At 35.0% G+C, this 22,269-nt stretch overlaps 1 protein-coding gene and 1 long non-coding RNA gene across 2 annotated transcripts in view; both read left to right on the top strand.

Annotated features, from left to right (window-relative positions):
• Positions 1-22,269, top strand: part of sorcs3a (sortilin related VPS10 domain containing receptor 3a) — a 184,588-nt gene that overhangs the window by 136,071 nt on the left and 26,248 nt on the right. The window contains exons 11-17 of the mRNA XM_065295394.2: positions 1,095-1,171; positions 1,262-1,353; positions 3,462-3,569; positions 3,658-3,775; positions 3,851-3,984; positions 12,732-12,845; positions 13,511-13,682. Coding sequence (XP_065151466.2) covers positions 1,095-1,171; positions 1,262-1,353; positions 3,462-3,569; positions 3,658-3,775; positions 3,851-3,984; positions 12,732-12,845; positions 13,511-13,682 — 815 coding nt within the window. The remainder of the gene's footprint in view (positions 1-1,094; positions 1,172-1,261; positions 1,354-3,461; positions 3,570-3,657; positions 3,776-3,850; positions 3,985-12,731; positions 12,846-13,510; positions 13,683-22,269) is intronic.
• On the top strand, positions 14,277-17,191 carry LOC141282033 (uncharacterized). The gene is made up of 5 exons (XR_012336549.1): positions 14,277-14,576; positions 16,079-16,135; positions 16,223-16,286; positions 16,573-16,634; positions 16,794-17,191. It is a non-coding gene; the product is annotated as an uncharacterized lncRNA (long non-coding RNA).

Genomic DNA, 22,269 nt, shown 5'->3' with positions numbered 1-22,269 from the left:
TTTAGAAGCCACCAAACACTTCCAAGTTTTTGCACAATGCATTTTTAAGCTCAAATTGCTCTGAAAAAAAAAGGCGGGGCTTCCTTCGCTAAAGCTGTCGTATTGAGCATTGCATGTGTTGTCATTCATACTGTAGTTAGTGTACGCACCATCTTTTATATCTATAGTCTTGGTAAATACCATCGAGTGCTGTCAGATTTCGAAATATCTCTTCATTTTAAATACACGACAACTCTCTTGAGCACAAACTGTCCTCTCTTTTTATAACCCTGGAGGTCCTGCTGTTAAAGTTGTCGTTAAAAGGAAATAAACTAATTTCTCACAGGCAACTGAAAGACATACAATGACTTCACCCCACAGTTCATTCTCACAGACATCGAACAGGGCAGAGACACAGAGCGAAGGACGCCGCAGGCGAGTTTTACTCTAGACGTGATGCGCGTGGGTTAGCTGGTGCGTGTAGGCGTAAAAAAAAACAGACGAGAACATATGAGGGTATCAGTACGTTTGTGGATATGCCCTGATGGAGAAAATCACAGCACACAAATACAAGTCCTTCAGATTTCTCACCTGAGTGGTTTAAAGTAAATCGAAGAGGAATTTATTATTGAGAAAATACTGTAGCTCTGGAGACTTGGAAGTTATGTTCAATTTTTGTTTCAGATGTTTCAAATAAAATTCCTTATGAGAAATAAAAATAGAAACTTGAGATTATTGACATGCTGTAGTGTACAGCTATAGGTGAATGCATTAAGTACAATACAGTATATTCAAATCTTTTGCAATAACTGACGTGATGTCAGGAGGATGAAGAAGGTGCATGATCTCCGAAAGCCAATTTGAAATCACCTAAACAAACACGCCCCTACCCCAATAGAATCTGGACCTTCTTTTGATAGCCCCGCCCCACACATATGCAACCCAGGCAAAGTAAAAAAAAATCATGCACCCCCCCTTTAACAGGATCAAATCTTGTTTATCTCTGTTGGATAAACTATTGACATATTAAAGAGACATGTAGAACATTTTTCTTTCATTGGGATTGTTTATTATGTGTGAATATGTGCATTTCAAATTGTTAATTTATTTTTCAGGAAATATTGGCTCCGAACTGTCGTATAATAATGTTGCGATGTACATTTCATCAGATGCTGGCAATACATGGAGACAGGTATGTGTATGATTGTTGTCTGTCAGTGATGAAGGGGTTAAACCTATAGCTGTATTATACTGTATTTTATATGTTTTCTTCATCATGCAGATTTTTGAGGAGGAACACAACGTATGGTTTTTGGACAGAGGTGGGGCTTTGGTTGCAGTGAAGCAGCCCACCATTCCCACCAGACATCTTTGGTAAGCGGCAACAAGTATGAATTCGGTTTCTGGCTTGGTAAAATTCATATTCAGGGAGTTTGTGTGATTGACAGGGCATCAAAATCAATGAGTTGGTGTTACTTAAACATACTCCCAACAAGAAATGCCAGGACATGAAGTCTCCACATACAGCACCAGATTGAAATCAGTTTGCACGCCGTGCACCATGGGAAGTGTTCTGTATATTAAAGCTTCCCACTTAGTTCACACATTGGTTCCTTCTTTAAATTGGCCCTCCCCAGTTTTGCTTCAGTGAAGCTTAATCCTCCCGAGTCTTAAATCTTTTCTCTCTTATCACTCGGAGCGTTTGGCTTTAGTTTTAGGACCTCTGAAGTGTGGCGCTTTCATTTTTGGTTCTCTTAAACAACTGAAGCGAGACAGCAAGCAGAGTCGCAACCGCAGAGGGCGGCCGTGTCTTTTTTCGCGAGTGTGACTCAAGATTTCAGCCTGACCGCGCGTTCGGTTAATGGATTTGTGTCAGCGCTCTTCGACTGTTGCTTTTAGCGGAATACAGGTTTCGAATGCAGCGTCGCTGTGTTGTTTCAACCTTGTCGTACCAGCTCAGCTGCTGTTTGCACCTGCGAAATGATGTTGATAAGCTGTCAGAAGATATCACCGTCAGGCTTTCAGCATTTAAGTTCTTCAACCTTTCTATTTCTTGTTCGGTTTCTTTCTGCCTTTAAAAAAAGTATGTTATGTAGAGGCAGAGACTGCACTCTATTGACTATAAAAAAGTCAAAACTCTTCGTGAAGTCTCCTCCAGCATATCCCAAAGACTTTGAGTGGAGTTAAAGGGATAGTGTACCCAAAAATAAAAATTCTGTCATCATTTTCTCGTTCTCATGTTGTTTTAAACCTGAATGATTTTTTTATTATGAAAACAAAAGAAGATATTCTGATAAATGATGGTAAGCACACAGCTGATTGTAATCATTCACTTCCATAGTAGGAAAAACAAATACAAATGATGATGGAAGTCAATGGGTACCATCAACTGTGTGCCTGCCATCATTTATCAAAATATTTCTTTCATGTTCATCAGAATAAAGAAACTCGTACAGGTTTGAAACAACATGAGGGTGAGTAAATGATGACATAATTTATATTTTTGGGTAAACTGTAGGGTCAGGACCCTGTGGTGTCCAGTTGGGTGTAAAAATGAATAATACCCTTAAAGGGATAGTTCACCCAAAAATAAAAATAATGTCATTAATGACTCACCCTCATGTCATTCCAAACTCGTAAGACCTCCGTTCATCTTCGTAGCACAGTTTAAGATGTTTTAGATTTAGTCCAAGAGCTTGTTGACCCTTCATTGAAAATCTATGTACGGTATACTGTCCATGCCCAGAAAGGTAATAAAAACATCATCAAAGTAGTCATCATGTGACATCAGTGGGTCAGTAAGAATGTGTTGAAGCATCGAAAATACATTTTGGTCAAAAATAACAAAAATTACAACTTTATTCAGCATTGTCTTCTCTTCCGCGTCTGTTGTGAAGCACATGCGCAAGACTAAAGTCACGTGACTGCATGACTGGATGACGTGTTATCCTCAGACATGTTTGCAAAGTTTTTTTTTCCAAACTTACAACGTGTGTCTCCTTCAGACTGTAAACGAACCCTGGGAGCACAAAAAAACCAGCTGGGGCGCACCAGATAACACGTCAGTCACGTCGTACTTCATCCGCGTCACTGCAGTCACGTGACTTTAGTCTTGCGCATAAACTTTTGTTATTTTTGGACATAATTGTATTTTCGATGCTTCAACACATTCTTACTGACCCACTGATGTCACATGGACTACTTTGATGATGTTTTTATTACCTTTCTGGACATGGACAGTGTACCGTATGTAGATTTTCAATGAAGGGTCAACAAGCAGTCGGACTAAATATAAAACATCTTAAACTGTGTTTTCCAAAAATGAACGTAGGTCTTACGAGTTTGGAACGATATGAGGGTCATTAATGACATTATTTTCATTTTTGGTTAAACTATCCCTTTAATTGTTTTTAATTTTTTTTGCTTTATAGGATGTAGGGTTGTAATCTTGTGTTTTGTCACTCGCATCCTCTAATCTGCAGGATCAGTTTCGATGAAGGTCGCCAGTGGACACGTCACAGTTTCTCAGCCATGCCGCTCTTTGTGGATGGGGTTCTGGTGGAGGCAGGTGCAGAAAACCAGATCATGACGTAAGTTTGCGTGAATGGGCATGGTTTATTTTTTACCACCTGACAGACCTTAGAACAACGTCCCTGATCTCATTTTTTTCATTGAAAGGTTTTTCGGGCATTTCAGCCATCGCTCTGAATGGCAGCTTATTAAAATTGACTACAAGCCTGTGTTTACTAGAAGGTGCACGGAGGGCGACTACCAAACTTGGCACCTGCATAACCAGGTAAACCAGGTAGACATGAAAGAGTAAACAGAACTTTGCCTTTTACCCCGTTGTATAACTAGCCTTTATTCTTAGGGCGAGCCATGCATTATGGGTCAGAAGCAAATCTACATGAAACGTCGCCCAGGCAACTACTGTATGGTGGGATGGGACAACTCCAGGATCTTGTCTGCTGAACCCTGTATCTGCAGAGCGCATGACTTTGAGTGGTGAGTCAAGGGAAGCCCTAACTGGCCCTACATACTGTACTGGAGCTGAAGGTCTTAGATGACGTGCCCTGCGCTTCATCACAGCATGCATTTTTAATGTAAACATGTGCTTGACAGACATCTTTGGCCATTACAATGTTTTGAGAACCCTATGACAAGTTAGAAATGCAGAGCAGCTGTGACCAGACATACACCGCAAAAAATGATTTTCAAGAAAATATTTTCTTAGTATTTTTGTCTTGTTTCAGTAAAATATCAAAAAAAAATTTAAATTAAGATGATTTTTCTTGATGAGCAAAACGACCCAAGAAAATACATAAGTCTAGTTTTTAGACCAAAATTATCAAATTTAAGTGATTTCGTGCATAAAACAAGCAAAAAAATCTGCCAATGGGGTAAGCAAAAAAGTCTTGAACATTTTTCTTAAACACTAAATTCAAGAAAAATTCAAGAAAAATTTGCTTACCCATTGGCAGATTTTTTTGCTTGTTTTAATGCACAAAATCACTTAAGTTTGATATTTTTGGTCTTAAAACTAGACTTATTTTCTTGGGTCATTTTGCTCATCAAGAAAAAGCATCTTAATTTAAGAATTTTTAATTTTTTTACTGAAAACAAGACAAAAATACTAAGAAAATATTTTCTTGAATTTTTTTTTTTTGCAGTGTAGGGGTGTCACGTTTCTCCAAATCCTCGATTCGATTACATTTTCAATTCTAAGGTCACGGTTTGATTAGATTCTCGATTTTTACTTTTTTTTTGAAAGCACAAAAAATACTATGCCAATTGGCAGATTTTTTTGCTTGTTTTATGCACAAAATCACTTAAATTTGTTATTTTTGGTCTAAAAACTAGACTTATTTCCTTGGGTAATTTTTCTCATCAAGAAAAAGCATCTTAATTTAAGAATTTTTAGATTTTTTTACTGAAAACAAGACAAAAATACTAAGAAAATATTTTCTTGAAAATACATTTTTGCAGTGTAGGGGTGTCACGATTCTCCAAATCCTCGCTTTGATTACATTTTCAATTCTAAGGTCATGGTTTGATTAGATTCTCGATTTTTACTTTTTTTTTGAAAGCACAAAAAATGCTATGCCAATTGGCAGATTTTTTTTTTGCTTGTTTCATGCACAAAATCATTTAAATTTGATATTTTTGGTCTAAAAACTAGACTTATTTTCTTGGATTTAGTGTTTAAGAAAAATGTTCAAGATTTTTTTGCTTAACCCATTGGCAGATGTTTTTGCTTGTTTTATGCACAAAATCACTTAAGTTTGATATTTTTGCTCTAAAAACTAGACTTATTTTCTTGGGTCATTTTGCTCATCAAGAAAAAGCATCTTAATTTAAGAATTTTTAATTTTTTTACTGAAAACAAGACAAAAATACTAAGAAAATATTTTCTTGAATTTTTTTTTTTTGCAGTGTAGGGGTGTCACGTTTCTCCAAATCCTCGATTCGATTACATTTTCAATTCTAAGGTCACGGTTTGATTAGATTCTCGATTTTTACTTTTTTTTTGAAAGCACAAAAAATACTATGCCAATTGGCAGATTTTTTTGCTTGTTTTATGCACAAAATCACTTAAATTTGTTATTTTTGGTCTAAAAACTAGACTTATTTCCTTGGGTAATTTTTCTCATCAAGAAAAAGCATCTTAATTTAAGAATTTTTAGATTTTTTTACTGAAAACAAGACAAAAATACTAAGAAAATATTTTCTTGAAAATACATTTTTGCAGTGTAGGGGTGTCACGATTCTCCAAATCCTCGCTTTGATTACATTTTCAATTCTAAGGTCATGGTTTGATTAGATTCTCGATTTTTACTTTTTTTTTGAAAGCACAAAAAATGCTATGCCAATTGGCAGATTTTTTTTTGCTTGTTTCATGCACAAAATCATTTAAATTTGATATTTTTGGTCTAAAAACTAGACTTATTTTCTTGGATTTAGTGTTTAAGAAAAATGTTCAAGATTTTTTTGCTTAACCCATTGGCAGATGTTTTTGCTTGTTTTATGCACAAAATCACTTAAATTTGATATTTTTGGTCTAAAAACTAGACTTATTTCCTTGGGTCATTTTGCTCATCAAGAAAAAGCATCTTCATTTCAGAATTTTTAGATATTTTTACTGAAAACAAGACAAAAATACTAAGAAAATATTTTCTTGAATTTTTTTTGCAGTGTAGGGGTGTCACGATTCTCCAAATCCTCGATTCGATTACATTTTCAATTCTAAGGTCACGGTTTGATTAGATTCTCGATTTTTACTTTTTTTGAAAGCACAAAAAATCCTATGCCAATTGACAGAATTTTTTTGCTTGTTTCATGCACAAAATCACTTAAATTTGATATTTTTGGTCTAAAAACTAGACTTATTTCCTTGGGTCATTTTGCTCATCAAGAAAAAGCATATTAATTTAAAAATTTTTAGATTTTTTTACTGAAAACAAGACAAAAATACTAAGAATTTTTTTTCTTGAAAATCATTTTTTGCAGTGTATAGTTACACTGCAAAAAAATTACTTTCTTACTTAGTATTTTTGTCTTGTTTTCAGTAAAAATATCTAAAAATTCTTAAATTAAGATGAGCAAAATGACCTAAGAAAATAAGTCTAGTTTTTAGATAAAAAAATATAATATTTAAGCGAATTTGTGCTTAAAACAAGCAAAAAAAATCTGCCAATGGAATAAGAAAAAAAATTCTTAAATTAAGTGTTTATGAAAAAAAGTTAATTTATTTCAAGTTTTTTCTTATTCCATTGGTAGATTTTTTTGCTTGTTTTAAGCACTTATTTGCTCTAATTTAATTTTTTAGTCTAAAACGGGCTGATGTCTTCCTTGTTCTTATAAAGTTCCTCCTTCAGAAATACGTAACGAGTTCTGATTGTGTAGTTTATTTAGTGTGTTGTGATTTGATAGCAGCTTAGCTTGCCCTTAGCTTAGCTGGCGACTGATGTATTCCTGTGGGTGGAGTTTAGTCAAAAAACTGTTCAACGTCTGACGTCATTAAAGCAGGAAGTAGAGGGCTGTAGTCCAAACCGGCCGTTCGCTGTAGGCTTTGAAAGGGGAATTCTGTTAAAGAAAATATATCGCCTGGCAGTGAACTTTGAGCTTTATCATTTTACAGATATTATTTATGCTATTATAGCAACATTACACACTAACTACGGTTAAAAAAATGGGATCAGAAAGAACGTGACCTTGAAGTGCAACAATGATTTTTTTAAAAGTGTAGACCAATCATATTTAGGTCTGGATCAAGAAATTTGCCTACAAGAAGACTAATTTGGTTCAATTCAGTTATACTCCTACTTGTGTTGACAAAAAATGGCAAAAAAGCCTGTTTAGTATCTGTGGCTTCCTGTAGCTCATTTGTTAGGCCATACTGCTAGGAACACTGAGATCATGAGTTCAACTTCCATTGAAAAGACAATTACCTGAAACGAACTGTAGTCACTTTAAAAGACCAAAGCCTCTTTAAATAGTACAGCGTGGTCTAACTTTCTCTGTGCTGAGCAGCTGTCTCGCTTTTGATTCAGTCTGCAGTTCAGGTGGGCTCACAGGTGCTTATGAAACGGTACCGCCTCCATGCTCTGTTGACAGGAGGCCTGGGAGCTGCTTTGAAAATCTCAGAATAGGAACAATGTTCCTGTAACAGTGCAGTGCATGTTCTCTTTAAGGTCAGTGTGGATGGTGTAGTAGCCTTGTCAAGGACCAGGATACAGAATAATCACAGTCTCTAGATGTCAGTGCCTCTCATTCTTCATCTTTATAGACTTTTTCTGGTGCAAAAGTCTCCTCAAAGCACAGTACTGATCACATTCACAGTTAATGTGTTTAATCTTCTTCCATTTGAGAACAAGATTTGTCTGAGCATCCAATTTTGATTTCATTCATTGATTTAATCTTTGACATGACTCGGTCAATAATAAAGAAATTAAGGTTATATTTTTACTGAATGTAATTTACATTAGCATGATTTTATATGGAAAAGTAAATCACAAAAATGACTTCAAGTTTCCCTGTTATTTTATGCTCCCATATTCCAGATAACAGTATAGTTAAAAAATCCCATTAACAAGACGGATTAAGGGTCTAAACTAAGGGTGTAAAACTAAAGACTACATAAATGGAAAATATATTGGGCCGCTTCTCTAACTTAGCTATCCTCAAATATTCGTGCAGGACTTTATGTTTAGACCTTTGCCACAACAGTAATAATTTCTTAACAACTCCAACCTAAACTGCAGCTTCTTTCTTATAGCAGCGTTTGAAGTCATATAAAAGCTCTGACTCATAACTCAACCCATCTTGATTTTGGTTGAGTGCTTCTGGCCAGAGCCACATTGTTAAGTTTAGAGCAGTGGTTCTCAATCGGGAGGTCTGGAGATGGTGCCGGGGGCCCCGGTTTTATGAGATTTTATAAAATACATGAATTTATCATACATTCTGTGTAATTAAACCTCAGAAAAATAAGGCTATTAACCAACTACATTATTTAATATGTATTTTTTTATTCAAATTTTATGTTTTAGAATGCTTTATGTTATACATTTTCTTTGGGGGGGCACGAAAGGCACAAGGGGGGGGGCACCATACACAAGGGAAGCCGCACGGCGAAAAAGTTTGAGAACCAATGGTTTAGAGCATGTATTTCCTTTTCTATAAGAGAAAATTATCAAACTATACAAATTATAAATAACTTTGCAACTACATTTTAACAACTTTTATTAATTTGCAACTTTACTGTATGTCAACTACCGGTCATTAGAATATTACACTGCCAAAAAAAATATTTTCAAGAAAAAAAGTCTTAGTATTTTTGTCTTGTTTTCAGTAAAAATATCAAAAAAAAATCTTTACTTAAGATGAGCAAAATGACCTAAGAAAATAAGTCTAGTTTTTAGACCAAACATATAAAATTTAAGTGATTTTGTGCATAAAACAAACAAAAAAATCTGCCAATGGGGTAAGCAAAACAAATCTTGAACATTTTTCTTAAACATAAATTCAAGAAAAATTTGCTTACCCCATTGGCAGATTTTTTTTCTTGCTTTATTCACAAAATCACTTAAATTTGATATCTTTTGTCTAAAAACTAGACTTATTTTCTGGGTCATTTTGCTTATCAAGAAAATACATCTTAATTTAAGAATTTTTTAGATATTTTTACTGAAAACAAGACAAAAATACTAAGAATTTTTTTTCTTGAAAATCATTTTTTGCAGTGTAGGGGTGTCACGATTCTCCAAATCCTCGATTTGATTACATTTTCTATTCTAAGGTCACGATTCGATTAAATTCTCGAATTTTACTTTTTTTTGAAAGCACAAAAAATGCTATGCCATTTTTTAGACTAGACTTTTATGAAATTTAATATCTGACCTTGAACCCAGAGATCCCCGTCTTGCAAGCCGACCGGACGTGACATGGTGGCGTGGCAGCATCGACGATTCCATTTTTTAATTCGGAGTTCAAGGTTGTGACTTAATTTTGATCGATTTCAATTTAAAATCGAAATCATGACAGCCTTAACTTGTAGACTGTAAGAGTTAGGGAAGAGGTTAGGGTTAGTGGAATAAGTTTGACATTCACCTGCAAAGATACTTATAGACAGTTGAATGTCTGTTGAAGGATCATCACAATAAAGTGTTAATAGATATTTAGTAGACAGTCTACTAATATTGTAAAGATTGGTTATTGATAAGTAATTGCAAAGTCCTGACCGCATCACCACCTCGGGTGTGCATTCTTTTCTTAATAATTCAACGGCCCATCGTCAATTATTCCTTACATAATGTTCATTTCACATTTTTATGTAGACAAACAAACAACTTTAGATGGATTTTCAAAGACTGGATCACAGATGTTAAGCTTTGTTAAATGTGTCATCCTTCAAGTGTTGTCTTAATTGCAAGTTGATGGTAAATTCGTAAAGCCTGCATATGCCTTTCATTAAAGTCTGTGTTTAGGATCAGTTTTGCCAGGTGAGTAATTATATAATTTAGGACAACATTTTTGCACATTTATACAAAATTCGTTGCAGGGTAATTACAGACCGATTATGCACAAGTTATTGCCATTTCTTTTATGTAATTGCTTTTTTATGTGATTTCTACCAGCAAAATCTGCAACGATACGGAGACAAACAAGCAACTGAACGTATTTAATTTGCATGCAAATTTTACCTGCTTTTTATCTTTAATTGATGGCATACAGCAAAGCCTCAAAACGTTTTTTGGTTTTTCTTTCTCGATTAAATCTTTCTGACAGGTTAAAGTACAACGGTGTAATTCAAGTGCATTAGTCTCTATGATAGTTTGTTTTTATTTATTCATTGGCAAGTTAAATCTGACACAGTGTTACATAATTTAGCATTTAGTGTCCTGATTTACTTTATTGATACATTTTCTCTATTAGCTTTTTAATTTGTTTTCATGAATGCTAAAGAAGATGGTTCATTGATATGCGCCATAATTATACTGTAAAATGAAATGTGTCAATCTAATAGCTGTGATATTGAAAGCTCATCTACTCTAAAAAAATGCTGGGTTGTTTTTAACCCAGGGCTGGGTCACTATTGGACAGAACACACTGCCGGGTTAAAATGACCCAAATGATGGGTTGTTTTAACCCAATTGCTGGGTTATTGTCAATCATCCATGTTGAAACAACCCAGCAGTTGGGTTAAAATAACCCAGCAGTTGGTTAATTTTAACCCGGCAGTGTGTTCTGTCCAATAGTGACCCAGCCCTGGGTTAAAAACAACCCAGCATTTTTTAGAGTGTAACTTTGATTGGTTTAGAAATATGTCTCGCAAATTTATTCAAGATGAAGACTATCAAAAGATAGGACCTGTCAGTATCACAAAAAACTGGGGTCATAAACGACCATACAATACTACCTGCAGCCAAGCTTTATAAAGGATATTAAATGTAGTAAATCATGTAATATAGGTAAACAAAAAGTTGGATTAACTAAAACAATAATTTAAGTTAATAAAGCTCAAATTTTTAGGTGTTACCAATTGACGTATTTTTTTAAGTAGATCCAACGTTCACGTTTTACATTGTGTTTCTTCATGAACTGAGCCTTTATACACACACATGTGAATAATCTGATATGTACAACGCAAATGTCCTATAAAGCTTGAGTCTTATCTGAGAAATGGATTGGAACGGCACATAATTAAAAACCTAAATGTCTGTTGGAAAACAGAAGCTTCTAGGTGCCATAAGGGACTGTGCGGTCTGCTGGGTTCAGTCGTGGATCGAGTAATTAATTGATAAATCAAAGTCGGTGGTGATATTCGACCAGACATTCACTTCTGCGGGTTTCGGGTCCTTTCGGAGGAGAGGGAATGTAAGACTTTGAGGATATACGCCACAGCTTACAGCTCTGAATGGAAGAGACGTTTGTCATGAGGGAATTAATATAACTCAGTGTCTCCGGGGCATAAAAGGGGAACGTGCTTGAATACAAGATAAGTTGCTGTGCATCAGTGAAGGGATATATAGGAGAATTTAAAAGAACGGCATTTAAAGAAAACAATTGGACAGGAGATCATGTGGACGGCGAATCAAAAAGTGTTGCCAACCAGATCTAAACCTACATCACAGTATGTACCACTGCTCAAAACACAAAAGCAAAATTGACCCTGGACCACAAAACCAATCATAAGGGTCAATTTTTTTTTTTCGGTGATCTATGGTTTGTTTTGATAGGACAATATTTGAAAATCTGGAATCAAGGTGCAAAAAAAATTAATATTGAGAAAATTGCCTTTAAAGTTACTAAACACAAATTACTAATGATAAATAATTTATATATATATATATATATATATATATATATATATATTTATGGTAGGAAATTTATAAAAATATCTTCATGTAATATTTTAATATTTAAAATTCTTAATATCCTAATGATTTTTGGTATAAAATCAATAATTTTGACCCATCCAATGTATTTTAGGCTATTGCTACAAATATACCCGTGCGACTTATAACTGGTGGTCCCATTTGTTTGTGTTTTTCATACATGGCATTCTCGTCAATGTTACTTTTTATGTCTGAACTGTTTCACAAATGCTTTACACTGAAATGTGTCTGCTTTTTTGGTTAACACATCTGCTATCTGCTAAGTCGCAGGATAACTTGTTATTCATATATAAACTTGAGATGTAAACCCATATGGCAAAAAATATATATTTTTAAATATTTAAAATATATTTTTTAAATAATTTATATATAATTTTAAATATATTTCAAAATAAAAAGCCAGAAAAAATATATTGTATTTTTCACCAGTATATTTGTAGACAATTTTTGTTTATTTTGAAATAGATTTTAAAGTATTTTTATTCATGTTGCATTGGAATTTGTAAGAAAAACTTTGTATGTTACAAACCTGTATACAAAATAAAGTGTATTTAATTTACTTTTAGATTTCATACATAATCTTTACAAACATTTATAAAAAAAATTTTTTGCCGTATGAGTTGTAAAATTCAGTTGTTGCCCCTGAAATACATTTTGAAATATATGTTAATATTTCATATTTTTTTAAATGTGAATTGAGCTTTACTTTCTACAAAATGTATTTAGCATATATTTTATAAATATTTTTGCCCAGAGAAATATATATTTTTTGCCTTATGGGGATGTGACGGTTAATTGCGTACCACTCATTTAACCTTGTTTATTTAACATCACATATTTTGTGTCTGTAATTTATAGCGATTACGGTTTCGAGAAAAGAGGTGATGGAAACTGCCAACCAGCGTTTTGGTTCAACCCCTCCACTGTGTCTCGAAGCTGCAGCCAAGGTCAAAACTACCTCAACAGCACAGGGTAAGAAACATTTATGGGCACGTGTTATGGATTCGAAATGAAAACAAATAAAAGCCAACATATCTTACACACTAGCCTCATAATCATGTATTTGGTAAGATTTCCGTTGAGATAAAATGTAGAGCATTACTTGTTTTGTATGGCAATATAAACAGATTAACTTTTAAGGAAAGCGGATATTTTATGATGAAGTTAGCCATGATTTAAACTCATTCTGGTGTTGAGCTGACACGAGCGGAATTGATAATGAGTGTTTTTGTACTGTCTGAAGTTTGTCTGTTGGACAGCTTTCAAAACAGACAGTCTATGCAAAGAGACCTCGATAGACAGAAAACAGTATTTAATTGAAAGACTTAATTTAAACCCAACAGCATTTACAAACATTGCTATTCAGACCAAACGTGCCAACTTGCATAGAACAAAGGGCACAGATTTTCATTTGCAAATTACCAAAAGTTGGCACACGTTTTAAGCAATATCCACAAATTTTACCACAAACAAAATGTGATTTAAAAAAAAAAATAAAAATCAATCCAGCAGGGTGGGTAAACCATGTCATATCCAAGTTTCTGGATTAATTAATTTAGTAGCATTAATTATTTTGTGCTCATCTCTTATATAACTGTAAAAACATCCCGGGTGTGTTTATCTGCATGTATATCCAGGTATCGTAAAGTGGTTGCGAATAACTGCACGAAAGGCGTGAAGGACTTATATACAGCACGAAAGCAGCAGTGTCCCAACCGTCCACCGCGAGGATTGGTCCTGGAAACCCGTGATGACAAACTCACAGCCAACTTGGGAAGCAATGTGACTTTCCTGGTGCGGTTAGAGGAGGTGAGATCCATCACCATAATCTAATGAACAAAAGGCTGATGTTAATACAGCTAATGAGGGAATTATCAAAATCATTGATCAGATAATTTAACATGCACCATGGCCAGACGGTATCATTTTGAGTCAAGACCTAAATTATAGAGAAATAATTATTCAGTTAATGTGGTAACTCTACGATCTAAATGTGCACATAGGCATTTTAAAATGGCAGATATTCCTGTCAGCTGGAGGTAATAGAAAGCACCGTGAAAAGGTCCAAGGTGCATTATAGGTTCATAAAAACATTTGTGAGATTATAAGGAAAGACACGATTCAGATAGTCCAAATTCGTAGCATCTTGAAGAACTTGAAGGCATTGTAGAGGGTGTAACAATGCATTGATGTGGATCGAAAGATCGATTATATTTCTAATGATATGATGCATCGATGCGACACATAAAATATTGATATGAGGTACCTTTATTTTGACACGCTCCACATTCCAATTCCTTGATGTAACGTCCATCTACGCATTTCCGCCAAAGCGGAACGTTATGAAGTGACGTACTTATGTAACGTGAACATCATTGAAAAGCTGCAAAAGGTACAAATACACTGTTAGATGTCGCTGTAGATTTAGCAGTACATTACTGTAAAAATCCACAGTACTATACTGTATGTGTACATTACAGTACAGTACTGCAGTTCATAATGCATTCTGGGTAAATTTGTTTGAGCGGGAAAATTTTACAGTATCTTTTGGTCTTGATGTAACCTTGCTGTAGCCATTGCTGTAATGTGCCAGGTGTACTTGCAATAATCAGAGAAAGTGCGCCAACGTCAAATCACACAGAGGGAGGGAGAGCACAACTCCTGGCTGCAGCTGAAGGAGGACGATTGATTTCTGGCAGTTCGGTAAGTTTGAAATATTTCTGTTTCATGAAAACTTAATTTTTAGTTTAAGAATGTTGTCAATAGTTTGTCACAATATTGTTTTAAACGTGCAATGAGAGAGAAAAACGGTCGCCAACAAAATTTCAATCTCCCTCAGAAAGTAAGCTAACGTTACACACAGATGTCTACCGCTGCTTTTACTCGCTTTACACCTTTATTAATGAATATAGGATTGTTTTAACTAAATTATGAGGGTTTTGGTGAGTTTATATTGTGTTGAAAGTGTGGTGACAATGAAACTATTTTTAACGAAATGGACAAAGACCACCCGCCAGCGCGATCTTGCGGTCCCAGCATAATGGTCGTTTATCTCGGCGTTTCATCCGTTCAGTTAGCGTCAGAGAAAAGTATTAAGTTCGACTGTTTGGCAAGGCTGACTCGTGGTTGTAAACAGTCAGGACCGTACACAGCATACTGTAGTAAGTTACCGAACTCCTCCACAGAAGTGAAAACAAGAAACCTCATATTTAACTGGATACATGCATCGAACTCATCGCAGCTTTAACTTCGACCAAATATCATTCAGACCTGGGCTCATCTTAATATCAGATGAACGAAAGGGATTGCCGCGCTTATTGTTGTTGTTATTATATTACGGTAACTTATATCAGCAAAAGCAGAGAATATCTTCTCTTAAGCGTTTTACACGCCCAGTAAGTTGTCCAATACATTTTTATGGCATATTGTTTCCACCACTTCAGATGCATTACATGCAGTATATATAAGTTTCCAAAACGCATCAAATCAATGCACGAAAAGAGAATGGGCTCCGCATTTACGTACCTTTGTCTTCTCGTCTCTGTCATCTGATCCTTCATCTCTGGATGTAAAATAGTCCATTATAACATCGTGTAGGAAACTGGCATCACCAGGATTGCTCAGATTTAGGCGATCATGTTTATCTTTAAAGTGAGCAGCCAGCTAGCTACTAACTTAGTTAAAAAACTTTGCGTGAAATAGCGTGTTACACCGCAGCCGGTCCGGGTTAAACATTAGGGGCAGTCTTTTTACCTTGTCACTATAAATCGCTATTTTCTGCACTAAACGAGACATTTTCAGAGATTTTCTGTAGACAAGATGTTATAGAATAATAATAAAAAAAGACTTATTTAGATATTTATATGTAATATATAATATAACAACTAATATATATATATATTTGTTTTACAACTGACTAAACACTTACAGAAAGGTTTTATTTGTTAGCATAGCATGATATTAGATTTAAACACTTAATAAATTTTTAAATCAATCACTTTGTCTCTGCACAATGAACATTATCAAATATTATTAATGTTGTAAAATATATTGTTCATTGTAAGTTCATATTAGCTAAGGCATTACCAAATGTTAAGGAATAAACTATTGTAGTAAAGTGTTACTAAATTTTTTTTACCATTTCCTTCACAATGTCTACTTATTTCTATGGCTAACAGATTTTGTAACATTTGTATTTTTTACAGTCTTACCATTGCTTGTAAGTCGGATTGGGTAAGATGGATCATCTTTAAAGGCACCAGGCAAGTACATGATGTACAGTTACAAGTCATGTATTTTTTGGCTGACTTTTTATTTGTAGTTTACCTGAGTGTCATTGCACTTTTCAGGAGTTAAGGCAGATGTGGAGGCACAACGGGTGATACCAGACACACACCAAGCACATTATGTTCGGTAAGTTTGCACTTTACCACTACAGTTTCTTTAAATACCCATGTATACACTCATTCACTCATTCACACACAACACTGTAACACGACCATACACAACATGTACACAATTGTCTTAGTTTGCCATGTAGAAATATACAAACAGAAATATTCAGACTTTGGTTATAAGAAATGTAATTTAATAATTGTATTTATTTAGCAGAGGTGTCCCTGGACTTTATTGACAAAAGATTTTGTTTTCAGAATAAAAAGTTGTGTCCAAATCAGTAACAATTGTACTTTCTGTTCAGGACATTCAATCATGACATGATCCATGTGGATGCTGTCCATTGAGGAAAGAGTTTGTTCAGCGGTAAGTGAATCTTCTGTATTTTAATGTAATTAGGTGTGGAACAGTAGAATAAGAGCAAAAGGTTTCAGAATAGGAGTAAATTCAAGGCTGAGTTTAGTTTTTTAAAAATCTTTTTCTATCTTATATTTGTTGACTTAATGTTTATGATATTTCTAACAGGTTTCTGGATAGAATTAATTCCAAAGATGGGAAAAAGTGCACATCCAGACAAGGAGCAAGCAAAAAGACAAGGAACTTGGTGCAGAGAAAAGCTGTGTCCATTAACCCCCATGTGAACAGCTTCATGCAGTCCCTGATTGAGTTCGAATGGACGACTTCAAAGTAAAGGCCACTGTGGTCTGTCTGCCACAGTTTAATTTTTACTTTATTTTTAGTGTTCAATGAAATTCAAGTAGAATATTTAAAACTATGGGCCAGTGTTCTTTTTACCACAGTGAAATGTTACCTTTTAGTCGATGATGGACTTTAAACTGAAAACTTCAAACTATGGAACAGTGTTCTATTTGCCAGAGTTAAATATGTTACAGCAGGGGTCTCCAAACTTGTTTATACTTGTTGATTTTATTTTATTTAACTTGTTTATATGTTTATTATTGTTTAAAATCTTGTTTTAAATATGTTTTGTTTCAATTAAATATTTTTTTTAAATAAAATTTTGATACATACATTGCTTGGATTGCCTTTTAATTCATTATGTTTTAATGTAGCATTTTTACCATATTAATAACTATAGATTTAAACCTAAATATCTAGCTATTATATATAATATTATTGTATTAACTGTAATAAGTAATAAATAGTATTTATGGGTCAAAATAGACATTACAGTAAATTACTGTAAAAATAGACTACTGTAATAAAATATTGTAAAATTACAGTACAGTACTGCTTTGTAACTATACAGTACTAGTTTGTGTACTGTAAAATGGCATTACAGTACAGTACTGTAAAACCAAAATACAGTAACTTACTGGCAACCGTGCTGCCAGTACCGTACTGTAAAAATACAGGGAAATCGTTAACAGTGTAGTTTTTGCAAGTTCTCGCAGTTTTTGCAAGTTCTCGCAGTTTTTGCAAGTTCTCGCAGTTTTTGCAAGTTCTCGCAGTTTTTGCAAGTTCTCGCAGTTTTTGCAAGTTCCCGCAGTTTTTGCAAGTTCCCGCAGTTTTTGCAAGTTCCCGCGGTTTTTGCAAGTTCCCGCGGTTTTTGCAAGTTCCCGCGGTTTTTGCAAGTTCCCGCGGTTTTTGCAAGTTCCCGCGGTTTTTGCAAGTTCCCGCGGTTTTTGCAAGTTCCCGCAGTTTTAGCAAGTTCTCGCGGTTTTTGCAAGTTCCCGCGGTTTTTGCAAGTTCCCGCGGTTTTTTGCAAGTTCCCGCGGTTTTTGCAAGTTCCCGCGGTTTTTGCAAGTTCCCGCGGTTTTTGCAAGTTCCCGCAATTTTGGCAAGTTACCGCAATTTTGGCAAGTTCCCAATGCATAAAATTGCATACATTTTTTTAAGAAAGCGTGCCGCAAGATCAAGGATTTTTGCCCGCAACAATCACAAAAAAACAAATTTTTCTGGAAGGATTGAAAATTAAAAAGTGGAATTAGGTTATTTAACCTGTTGAAAGACTTTAAACTTTTAAAAGACCCTGATGTCTAAGTTTATTTATTTGTTTTTAATTATTTTTATTTTGTTTTTTATGTGTCTTTTAGTTCCTCCTTTCTTAAACCTGTCCTTTGTTTTCTTGAGACTGTTGTGGTAATTTATAATATGTTTTTGCCTTATTGTAATTTATGCAATTATGTTAATGAAAAAAAATACCACTAAATTAACCGAACTGTAATTGCATCGAAGTGGTCGGTGTATCCGGTGTTTCCTGGTTGCCGTACAATTCAACTTAAAAATATTAGTTGACACAACAATTTTTATGTAACTTTTTTGAGTGAACTAATATAATTAAGTTTAATGAACTCAAAATTTTAAGGCAAATAAATCTTTTTGCAAGTTCTCGCAATTTTTGCAAGTTCTCGCAATTTTTGCAAGTTCCCGCAATTTTGGCAAGTTCCCAATGCATAAAATTGCATAAATATCCCGCATATTCCATCGCATTTTTTTTAAGAAAATGTGCCGCAAGATCAAGGATTTTTGCCCGCAACTAGGAAGGACTGAAAATTGAAAAGTGGAATTAGGTTATTTAACCTGTTGAAGGACTTTAAACTTTTAAAAGACCCTGATGTCTAAGTTTATTTATTTATTTTTAATTATCTTTATTTTGTTTTTTATGTGTCTTTTAGTTCCTCCTTTCCGTTTTTGCCTTATTGTAATTTTATGTTGATGCAGAAAAAATACCGCTAAATTAACCGAACCGTAATTGCATCGAAGTGGTTGGTGTATCCGGTGTTTCCTGGTTGCCGTACAACTCAACTTAAAAATATTAGTTGACACAACTATTTTTACGTAACTTTTTTGAGTCAACTAATATAATTAAGTTTAATGAACTAAAAATTTTAGGGCAAACAAATCTTTTTTTACAGTGCCAACCAGAGTGTGCCAAGGAGTATTAGTGCGATTTAAAAGGCAAAGGTTGATAAGTTTGTTTACTTCACTTTGCGAGAAGTACCTAAAACTTATCACAGACTGTATTTTGACACTGCGCTAAAATAGACATGCAGAAATGTGTCAGCTTCTCGCTAGTGTAAGTCTATGTTTACTCTGGACTTTGACAGTCTATAAATGTGGTACAATTTATTTCAGATAAACCCACCCTTAAAGATCACATAAATGCAACTGGTCACTTTGCGTCTATTATAAAAAGTCTGGCTGTGCCAAATTGACCACCTTCACTCATATGGCATAGGTCGTTTTACCATAGGGGAACATTTTAGTATCCTCTCATAATTCTGTATCTGTTCGCCCTCTGCACTGAGCTGTGCCGGGTCTCGGTGGCAGATGAGAAGGCTTCACTATCTACAGATGGTGCGGTGCCAGACGGATACACATTACAAGTCTATAGGGGAATAGCTATGAGTTGAGGTGCAATGCACACACGACCACACTTTTTGGTTTGTTTTTTACTCTCTATCTTTGGATACGCACTCATTGGGTGAAGTGTTTCTCCCAAGACACATTGCCACAGTGGAGTTGTCATATTGCAGTATGATGAGATGAGGGAAAAGAGGGACTATTCCTTTATTAAGAGAGTGAAAGTACTAAGAAGTGGGGTTTCCATTTAAACGTGAAGGGAATCTTTGTAAAATTCACAAATAAAGAAAAACAAACAAATGCGAAAGGTGCATTTTCATCAAGCTGTTTGAGTAAAAAACCATGGTATTGGTAACCTAATAACCCAACAGTAAATAAAACAAGGCACGATTAGAAAATGGAGACATGACTGCATTAAGTTACTATTGGGCACGTTATATATCGAGAAGCAGTGCAGCTTGTAATTGCCAAACTGAATGCTGTGCAAAGACAAATAAATGCAGCATTTTTGATGCAGGCACTAGCAGGAAGGCCATTAGGACAACGTCGTGCCCATATATGGTAAAGACAACGACAGCAGAAAAACAGCTAGATGGTCAGTCACATGGGTTTAATGTCTTCTACATCAGAATTTATTCATTTCCATCTCATATTATTTTCATTTACTCTATCGCATAAATCAAAAAACACCTCAAGAGAGCGTACAAACGTATGTTTTTTTTTGCGAATTAAAGGCGGGGTGCATGATCTCTGAAAGCCAATGTTGACATTTGAAATCACCTAAACAAACACGCCCCTACACCAATAGAATCTGGACCTCTTTTGATAGACCCGCCCCACGCATACGCAACCCAGGCAATGATGTTGGTTAGACACGCCCCTTACTGCTGATTGGCTACATATTTCTAAACTTTTATATTATTTCATATCTTTTTTACCCTGATTTACAACAGAAAGGAAAATTTATCCTTGCTTCATCCAAGTAACCTTGGCAAGCAAAACCAAGATTTTGGTGCCATACTTGCATGACTGAAAAATAGTTGCCCGGGGCATTTACAAAATGGCCGCCGAACGCCTCGAAAAGGACTTTGCGTGAACTTCACGAGCTCACGCTGTGTCCTTAACCTCGTGTCACAATGCAAGCTGCTTCCTCTGTCATTCATCTCTGCTTTCCTCCTCCCACGGTGTAGTTACAATTTTCTGCACAAAGAGGCGTGAAATATCTTGAAAGCCACCCGGCGCACATGCTAGCACGAAAGCGAGCAGAGGCGGGCCGCTTTCACAGTCAGCAGCGCTTAAAAGCAAACAGACAGGAATAAACCAGGCGCCTTTGGATTTGTCATTATCCGGCGTATAAACACCCCACCCCTCTTCATATGCTGCTAATGCGGTGTTACAAATTAATATCCCAATAGCATTAAGCTACAATGTGCTAAAGGATGAAGAGGGATTTGAAAAAGCCTAAGCACAGATTTAGGAATATCGCACACATGCATGCGGGCTGTCTCTTGCGCCACGAGTCGCCCAGATGCAGAGCCTGAAGGACTTTGGGTTCAAGACATATAATGCTCCATCTCTTTTAGGGTCTCTTTTTTTCTATTTCTAAGCTCTTTTTGTATTTAAACTCTTTCACAAAATGTTGACAAAAGTTTATTAAAAGGTAAAAAAGAAACCTTTGGGTCAAAAGGTATTTCATGAACCAAAAATGGTTCTTCTATGGCATTGTTGTTGGAATGGGCTTGTTAAGTCATGACATAAGGAATACTGTTTCCGGGTCCAAGGCTCCACTTATATATTTATAATTCGTAAAAAATCCATGTCCATGTCTGGAAATCTCAGATTTTGTTATGGAGATAAAAATAGGATTGGATGTTTTTGGAAGTTTTGCATTATATTAGCGTAATTATTCCCCTTTTGCATTTGAGCCTTTAATTATCTACAGTAGTTTACTGTATGTCCCAGGGGTTGATTTTTATTAAAACAAACAGTTTTAAGTTTAATTATTTGGTATCACTTTACAATAAAGTAAGTTAATGCATTAGCTAACATAAACTCTTAATAAACAATACCTCTACAGCATTTATTCATCTTAGTTCATGTTAATCCAGCATTTACTAATACATTTTTAAAATCCAACACTGTTGGGCGGTTTCCGGACAGGGATTAGACTAGTCCTAGATTCAAATAAATGCTGTCCAAACTGAAAACAACTTGCAGTGACATATCTTAAAATATGTTTGCCTAAAAATGCGCGAGTAATGTTTTTAGTAAGGCATGTTTGTTAACCCTTTCCCCGCCAGCATTTTTTTAAAAAGTTGCCAACAAGCGTCAGCATTTTTTATGATTTTCACAAAAGTTTAATGCCTTCCAGAAAATGTTCTTCTTAAAATATATTAAATATAAACATACAATATAACAAATGAAAGAACAGACCTCTGTTTTCAAAAAAAAAGAAAAACGTTTCATACTACCTTCATTAGTCCTCTTCTTATTACCTCTCAAATATGGGTAGGTTTCTTCAAAAACACAAAATTTTGAGCAAATAGCTGAGATAATTCCATTTTTGTGAAGGATTTTTATGGAGATCAGATGCAAAGTGATCCTCAAAACTTAGACAAACATACAGCTGTTTGCCCTGGGGTGATACTTCCGGGTTTTATAAGTTGCGGAAGAC

This window comes from Paramisgurnus dabryanus, chromosome 4 (genome assembly GCF_030506205.2).
Source record: "Paramisgurnus dabryanus chromosome 4, PD_genome_1.1, whole genome shotgun sequence".
Taxonomy (NCBI): domain Eukaryota; kingdom Metazoa; phylum Chordata; class Actinopteri; order Cypriniformes; family Cobitidae; genus Paramisgurnus; species Paramisgurnus dabryanus.
This window is presented reverse-complemented; position numbering and strand designations above follow the sequence as displayed.